The sequence below is a fragment of the Echeneis naucrates genome, chromosome 23, assembly GCF_900963305.1.
Source record: "Echeneis naucrates chromosome 23, fEcheNa1.1, whole genome shotgun sequence".
In the NCBI taxonomy this organism is placed as follows: Eukaryota; Metazoa; Chordata; class Actinopteri; order Carangiformes; family Echeneidae; genus Echeneis; species Echeneis naucrates.
The window spans coordinates 5,878,746-5,887,426 of NC_042533.1; the positions used below are offsets into that span (position 1 = coordinate 5,878,746).

Genomic DNA, 8,681 nt, shown 5'->3' on the forward strand with positions numbered 1-8,681 from the left:
GGATAAAGACCGGGGTGGGGGAAGATGTTGGTGCGATGCTACCGGGGGAAGCTGTCGGTTTGGGCCGCCCTGTGCGTGTTGGTGCTCTGCTGGTTTTACATTTTCCCCGTCTACAGACTCCCACGAGATAAAGAGATAGTGGAGGAGGTGCTGAGGCAGGGGGAGGACTGGCAGAGGAACCAGACCGGCATCGATCTGTACAGGTTCGTCTCAGGGCTCACACTCCATGGATTTAAGGAAGTGTTTCCCAAAGTGTGGCCCGGGGCCCCTCAATTGTCCTGAAGTAATGCAAATAAAAGTGCAGATTTTGCCTTTTTTTATGACTATTTCTTTTAAAAGTAAACCTTTACTACTATTCGGGGATAATTGAAATAAAGATTAGAAAAAAATCTGGCAAACTAACTCTCAAAAGACTATTTTAAAGTTTGAATCAGTGAAGCTCTGCAGCATCTTCCTCCAAAACATCACCGGTCATATTACACTTCATATTAATTCATTTCATCTCATCCTTTCATCATTTCATTCATTTCCATATGGGGATGGTGTTATTTATAATGAGCGGATCTGCAGAGCAGGTTAGTTACACAGTTAAAGATTATCCAGCAGGGAATATGTTCAGATGATTCGTCTGCGCCTTGCCTATTGGGATAACCAGAGAAGGTGATAAATTGCAGAGCAGCGGGCAGGGCCCCCTGAGGGGGGTGGGATGAGGAATTAACAGTGAAAGAGATGAGGACAAGCTCAGTTTCCAAGGAGCCTGGAACTGAATGCTCAAATCCTTTCATCTCCAGTTTGGTATTATTAAATCGAGGCAGAAAACCTAAAATACTTGATGATTTCATGTACAGCAGCTGACTTCACACTCTGGTCTTTGGTCCTGCCATATTAGCACAAGCCTCTGGGCAATTATAATAATTAAAATGTTACTATTACCAGTTTCTGACTGGAATCCCAGATGTCCTGATGAATGCACTTTGTGTTGAGGCGTTTCAGTTTATAGTAATTTCCCCACATTCTGTCTGCGCAGGAAGTTGTTGACGGACTGCTGCGATCCACAGAGGATGTTCGCTGTAACCAAGGAGAACTCGCCAATGGGCAAAGTCCTGTGGTACGACGGCGAGTTTTACCATTCGCACACCGTCAACAATGAGACCTACTCGCTCTTTGTGCAGGTAGGAAGGCGAGTTTAATAACCATCCGTGCAATGCAAGCGGCTGAGTCACATTATCATCTGCAGTAACAATCTAAAGGGCAGCGAATTTGCTTGGGTGACTTTGAGAGAAGCAGCTGTCCTCTGGAAAAGTAAGTGAGACCAGATGTTGGAAACTGATTTTCCACCACTCAGCGAAATATGACATGGTGGATGGCACAGTGGGTTTGAGCATAGATCCTTATTGATCCACAATGGAGACGGGGGAGGAGGCAGTGGAGAGGATTATTGCTATAGCCTCTTCAGTGTGGTGGGGGGGGGGGGGGGGGCAACAAGGCAACTTAAAGATGCTGGAGGCATCAATAAAAAATACAAGAGCAAAATTTAGGTCATGTTCTTCTTTTTCCCCTATTTAATTTCATTATATTCACTTTTTTCCATGTCAAATCAAGTTCCTGCTCTGTGATTATGACACTAAAGGATTAATCCTGCCATTTCTCTCCACTTTAATCTAATCTTAGATGGGGGATTTGAACCATGGGTGAAAATTGTCTCTTGGATTGCTCCCTCCTTCTTTTCCACATTCGGACCACAGCACAGTGCAAAAATGGAGAGTGTGTATCTCTGCCCTCTGTGTATGTGTGTCCATATCCAGATAAAGGCCACTGGGCTATTTTTACATGGTTCCATGGGTTTGTGTGTGTGTGTGTGGATGAGGGTGTTTATGTGTTTTTGTGCCTGGAAATGGGACAAAATAAGAACCTCAGGGGTAAGTGCTGTTGCCGTGGTTTCTGTTTGGGCAGCCCCTCTCACTCACAATAACCACATTTGGGTCCTTTTAACTGAGGCCACACAACTGTAGTCTGATATGCCGGTTGGTAATGATTATCTGACCCTAATTTGCAGGCGTGAGCTGTGCATGTTCATTCATGATGGATGGGGGAGGAGAGGGTGAATAAATAAAGAGATGAGAATATGAAGTGAGAGTGGCTGAGCGTGACCGGTTTAAGACTTTAATGTGTGTGTGTGTGTGTGTGTTTTGATAACAAAGTGCTTGTCTTATAATTTTGGGCTTGATTCATCCATCTAATGTAGATGTGGCATGATAAATTTGTCCCATGATTAGTCAGCTAAAGAAATTATTCTGCTATTTATTCAGATTGTTTATTTATGAGTTGTTTTTCAAGCAGCGCACAGCAAAGATTTTCTGGTTTCTGATTCAGTAATGAAGAATCACTGCCTTTATTTGTTTCACGTGATAGTTAACTAAATATTTTAGTGTATTCCAAGATATTGTCTTTTTCTTTCTCTATTTTATCGGCAAAAGCAGTTTCATCAAGTTAAAACTGTAAATTGGTTGATAGTGCAATTTAAATATATGAAGCAGAAATAATAAATAGTGATAATAGAAATGACAATCCACTGCTGATAAAGCCAAGAATGTTGGAATGGTTATTTTGGAAGATGTGTGTGATTTGAGTGGGCTGGAGCTTGCTAAACATTAAAGCTACCCATTTTAGTTCCTAAACAGCATTTCCAGAACTCTGACTGTGACTTTGTCTGAGTAATCTGGTGGTTCAACAATGATTCCACTGTTAGATGTGTTTTTGTCCCTGTGATGGTTGCAGGTTGGTATTTTTCTTTGTCTCTTACTCCAGTGCATCACCCTGCCCAAGGTTGTGGTGAAGCGCCGCTGTATTGTACGACTTTGTCCTTTTATGAGTCTCCATCTAAAGCTTGTGAGCAGTATTTTTAGTCGCATTGGTTACACTTACTGTACAGGCCAATATTGTGGCCAGTTGTGTGTTTCCCAGAAGGAAGGTAACAGGTATTTAGGTGGGATGGACCATGTTCAAAGTGACACGCATAAACACTCTGTCTTCTCAACTACCAGTGCTGTGATTGCAGGTCTGAACACAACCAGCCACACTACACTAAGCTGGCAGCAGCTCCAGTATCTGGGCATCTGCCAGGGAATGTGCCAATTAGGGTTTTGACAGTTAATTGCTGGTTAGATCAGCAGCTCAAACAGAGCAGCCCTACGCACAGTTTACTGGACTGTACGTGCAGTCCCATCATCCTCTCTTGTTCTCATGTTCCCTTCATCTATGTCTCCTTTCACTGAGCCTTGACAGTATATGCAGACATAAGTGAAATACAGGTTGTGCTTTTCAGGAAATAATCTAATTTCAGCACCATGGAAATGTTTGGCAGTCCGACATAAGAGTCTGTCAATTACAATAAAATATTGTTCATTCTTAAATCTCATAACACGGTCACTGAAGGTTTCTCTCTATTATGAATCCAAGGCAGGAAACCAATGAATAGACAAAATAGAGCTATTGTGCTTTTCGCTCTTTTTATACAACGATAAACTTTTGGTTGGACAAAACGATGATGATAGACGAACTGAGTTTTCCAGAAACAGCTGTGCTTTGTGCGATTGTAATAACTGGCTTCATTGCAAGTTTTCGCTCAGCTCACCGGTCGCCTTCCCCTGCTTGATGTCCTGTTACCAGGCCATTGTCCTCTGACTTACCCCCTTTGTCACGGTCTGAAGGAGACCCCGAGGCAGTGAAATGTGTGTGTATGTATGTGTGTACTCTTAAGTGTTTGCACTCCGAAGGGAATAATGAGTGCAATTGTTTCCACAGTCTTGCTTAATCCATGCCAGCGACTTAAATGCAGCGGAGGCAAAGAGTAAGGACATTTTTGGTCCTTGTCTCATTGAAGTGTGACATGTCAGTGTCCTCTGAAGCAGACTTGACGCTGTCCTATACAAGGCTTTCATTTAGACGATGATAAGGCAGTGTTTCACAACCAGGATATCTCTCCAATGCTTTGGGTTCGTGGAATGTGGATCATATATCTTCATGACTGTGATAAGAAACATTAGGAAGCAGAATTTTATTCAAAGGATGAAGGACGTCAAGCTTATATTTTGTTCAGCTCCTCAGTTGTCCTGTTTGTCAGTCAGCATATGTTAGACTGTGAAAGGTAATGACTCCAACAGTAGACAATTCCAGTGACTCGTGCACATGCCTGACCTTTAGAAGTTAAGTTCATGTATGTAACTTCTTTTTAATGTCCCAACACATTCTAACAGAGCCGCATGATATCCTCTGCCTAGGACAACCCTCTCCAGCTCCCCCTGAAGAAGTGTGCGGTGGTGGGAAACGGTGGCATCCTCCGACACAGCAAATGTGGACAGCACATTGACCGGGCTGACTTCATCATGCGGTGAGACATAACCAGCTGTGTGTGAATGTGTTTGCTCCGCAGCTTTTTCCCCAATATGAATCAGCCATGCCCAAGAGAGCAGCCAAACACCATCAGCCATCAGTGATAATTTTTGCAGAGAGAGATAGAAAAATCAGGCCACAGTGAGAGAAAGAGAGAAAAAAGAGGTTGCTGAGAGTGAGCAAGCAAAATAGGAACAGCAAGAGTCATAAAGCAGAAAAAATGCACCCAGTAGGGCATAAAAGATATTTGTCTACAAGAAAACTCTGTCTGGATTCAGAAAATAAGAGTATTTTCATCCTATTGTTAAATAATGGTTCCCTTTGGAGAGTAATCTAAGCTGTCTTTTAAACCAGTTCTCATCTACAGACTTACTGTCCATGTGTTCTGCAGTTCTGTTTTATTTGATGAGCTCCAAAAACGCTGTTGGGTGTGCTCATTAGGGTTTATGCCACTTTGATACCACTGTTCCTCAGTAGTTTTATTCATGTAAAAGAATGGATCGTGGATATTAAATAAATATGCCAGACTGTAGGTCAAGGCTAATTTCTGTCCGTAGTCCCTCGGTAGGTTGTTGTTGCATAACAGGACAGAAATACCTCGACAAAAAAGAAGAGACTGTCAGCAGTGTTGGCAGTCTGTTTTTTTATCTGGTCTGTTCCCGTATGGACAGTGTTAGTTAAATGTAATCAAAACTCAAAACTCTGCTTATACACCTGTATTTGTGCACATTCTGTTCTATTGCTTGGTATTTAACGTCTCCTTTGCTTTTTTGTGTGTGTGATTGCTGGGGAAGCCCTTTTTTAATGTTTCTTTACTGATAAATAACTTCCTCTGCTGTTGTACTGTCGACATTTGCTTTGAAAATGGATGGACTGTTTAAACAAGATAATTTTCCCGGTCTGTCTTTCTGATGTACTTGTATTCAGTCTTCACTTTTGTCAAACTGTGCCAAATTATTTTAACCACCTCTTTGATCCACAGTCATCCAACTTCCTAATAGCAGCCAGACTTGAATGAGTCACCCAACAAATATAACTGTTAGAGAAGTAAAGTCGAACTGTGGCTAGTCAACAATCAGGAGGCAATACAGAAAACAGAACTGCAGAGACAGCTGAATCTAAACTAAAGTAGGAATGTTTGGAAAAACCTGGAGAGATAAACTGAAAAGGAGGAAAACATATCAACATACAACAAGCATACAATGACATTTCTCTGCATTGACAATGAAAGGAGCGCTTCTCGTCTGGCCTTAATTTCCTGCATCTGCTGAGCATAAACTGCACTGATGTGGTCAGAAGCTACAGACCAGGCATGTGGGAGACAAATTCTCCACGATTACTGTAATTCATGCTATTGAACAGTCACAGTAGTAACAGTAACTGTATCTTGAAAATATGGAATTACACGAAATGTCGCGGTCCACAATGGTCTATTTTTGTGTTTGGCAGACAAGAAAAAGTGAACATAACAGTAACATTGTGGAAAACATCATGGGAAATTGGATACACTTTTGACAATCTATGGCTGTAAACAGGCTGGAATTACACAGACAAGATAAGAATGATTTAAAAAAAAAAAAAAAAAAAACCTATTCCGGATAAGCAGGAGCAATACTAATGTCAGTTTACTATCATTATCTGATCCTGTATTCCATAAGGATTCAAATAAATCCAATAATTGTTTATGATTTGTGTGTGTGTGTGTCTTTTAAGAGCCTACAGCAATCAGAATTCTGTCTTCCTCATTCAGGTGCAACCTTCCACCACTCTCAAAGGAATATGTGGATGATGTTGGAACCAGGACACATCTGGTCACAGCCAACCCCAGCATCATCGAGAAAAGGTAACAGAATTTTTACCATCACACTGAATCAGAAACAAGCTGACATCTCGCTACACACAGGATGTTTGACCGTCTGAGCACAGGTCACTGGAGAAGATTAATGGGGTTCAGAGTGAAACTGAAAGATATTGGTTTCTGAGAAACAAATTAAAAGCAAAGTTCTCAGTGTTCTCTGGTCGCCAGGTAAAATCAGGTAAAAGCAATTTCTGCAGTGTGATGTGGCAGCACAGGAAAATGCATTTCCTCAATGCATTGGGTGCAAAACACTCGGGACGGGATTGTGATGTGGTCTACGTCACATGCACGCTGTCCTCCAAATGACTGCCTCTCTTTATCAGATTTCAGAACCTCCTCTGGTCCAGAAAAGAGTTTGTGGACAGTATGAAAGTGTACGGCTCCAGCTATATCTACATGCCGGCGTTCTCCATGAAGCCTGGCACCGACCCGTCGCTGCGGGCTTATTACGCCCTGGCAGATTCATCCTCCAACCTCACCATGCTGTTCGCTAACCCCGAATTTCTACGCACAGTGGGCAAATTCTGGAAAGCCCGCGGCGTGCATGCCAAGCGCCTCTCCACGGGGCTCTTCCTGGTCAGCTTGGCCCTCGGGCTGTGCGAAGAAGTGACGGCCTACGGTTTCTGGCCCTTCTCTGTCGGCCTAGACGAGCAGCCCATCAGCCACCACTACTACGACAACATCCTGCCGTACAAGTGGTTCCACGCGATGCCGGAGGAGTTTGTCCAGCTATGGCACCTGCACAAAAGCGGCACGTTGCGCATGAAAGTTGGGAGTTGCCCCCCTCAGGAAGGAAAGAGTTAGGACACCTTCGGGAGGTGGCGTTTTTGCGATCAGGTGACTCTTGATGGCTTTCATGTGAGATGTCAATAAGCAGTCCTGACATAAATGGGTGCATATATTTCCCCTGAGGAACCTCTGCACTACGTTTGTGTCCAGACACACTCCTGCTAATCGCTCATAATCATGAGAATGTCTTCCCCCCGAGATCAGCAGCAACACACACACAATGTGAAATAATGAAACATTCCCACAACCTGCCATTTCTCTACCCCTTGTTTGGTGTGCGTGTGCATGGTTGTGTCTTTTTTATAGAAAGCCTCAGCTGGGACTAATGAAGGCGAAAGTGTGTGTGGTTGGGTGTGTGGGGGGGATGGGGTTTTTTTTGCTTTGTTTTGTTTTGGTTTTTTTTGTATGCTGATTACTGTATCTGACTGACATATGGGGCAGCTGGAGCAAACCCCCCTCGGGGTCTTTGTTAAGCAGACACAGAAGGAGTGGAGGACCAGGAGGAATAATAAAACCCACTGAAAGACTGGTGAAACGCGAGGGACAAGGGAGAGATAATGGTGTCTAGTGGTAGCCTGAAAGGGGCTGAAATTTAATAGAAGAGAAAAAAGAGAATCGGGGGAGGGGGGGGGTGAAAGCTGGCTGTCATGTCTATGAAAGGATTTCTCAGCTTTTCTTCAACAAAGCACTTGATTGGCATTCTCTGGTGCCAGCTGAAGCATTAGTTCAAAGCAGGAGCCATTACAAACCGAGTCTTAACTACTATATCCACTAGAATGTTAGCCAAGCTGCATTTTAATAACCCCCCCCCCACCACCACCACCACCACCACCGCCATGTTGTTTTTGTTTGCCAAATGTGATTTTTTTTTTTTTTCAGGATTAATGTGAATTATTTTCTCAGTGGCTATGAAGACAGGTAAGGAGGCATTCTGAACATATGTAACGAGATTTGCTGTGGGGGGGAAAAAAAAAATCCCGAACATCACACATAGGTACCTCACTTCTCATTGTACTAGTACGACCAATCACAGGCAGGCTCCTAAGGTTAAAAAACAGCCTATCCTGCATCTTTGGGCGGGTTGCTTGGAAGTTGACTCTTGGGGACTGGGCAATAGTTGCCAAGTGCCAAGCCAACTGAACAGAGGTCTCTTTGATACATGTTGCCACACTGTACTTGGGCTCTCCAATGCTGAGATACTTAAGTAAGCAGTGACAAAGACACACTGCATGTCACCAAGTGGCATTTTATTTTATTTCTTGAAACATCTTCAAGATTGAGTTGATTTGTTTACTTATTTAATGTTTGATTGTTTTTGTTGTTGTTTTTCTTTTTTTTTTTTTTGCATTTGAGCACAGGAAGAACTGAGCCTCTATCCTCTGCTCCTTTTTATCATTGTGCATAAAGGAAAAAAAAAAGGTTGCTCACGAAGTCACCACGACAGGTTTTTTTATGTGTGTACTTGCAGGGCTTGCAGATGAACAACAGTTTAAAATAGCTTTTTATTTAAAAAAAAAAAAGACTTTATTTCGGATTAATAAATATCGTGACTGTGCCATATCGTCAAAATCGCTACAAAGGATGTATGACAACCCTTGAGAATTTTCCTCAGACTCGATGTGCACATGTTGATTGCTTTTAT

The 8,681-nt window shown here is 42.7% G+C and overlaps 1 protein-coding gene across 1 annotated transcript; it reads left to right on the top strand.

Moving 5' to 3' along the window:
- Positions 1 to 7,354, top strand: st8sia1 (ST8 alpha-N-acetyl-neuraminide alpha-2,8-sialyltransferase 1). Its single transcript, XM_029495398.1, has 5 exons — positions 1 to 203; positions 1,028 to 1,172; positions 4,281 to 4,390; positions 6,143 to 6,235; positions 6,574 to 7,354. Exons 1-5 carry the CDS (start codon positions 25 to 27, stop codon positions 7,052 to 7,054), a joined length of 1,008 nt encoding a protein of 335 aa, XP_029351258.1. The 5' UTR covers positions 1 to 24; the 3' UTR covers positions 7,055 to 7,354.
- The last annotated feature ends 1,327 nt before the right edge of the window (positions 7,355 to 8,681 follow it).

Bases quoted from the DNA above. Each gene is read 5' to 3' on its own strand.
- st8sia1 (XM_029495398.1), top strand. From the start codon at position 25: ATGTTGGTGCGATGCTACCGGGGGAAGCTGTCGGTTTGGGCCGCCCTG. The intron at 4,391-6,142 runs GTGAGACATAAC...TTCCTCATTCAG, and splicing joins CGGGCTGACTTCATCATGCG to GTGCAACCTTCCACCACTCT. The intron at 6,236-6,573 runs GTAACAGAATTT...TCTCTTTATCAG, and splicing joins CCCAGCATCATCGAGAAAAG to ATTTCAGAACCTCCTCTGGT.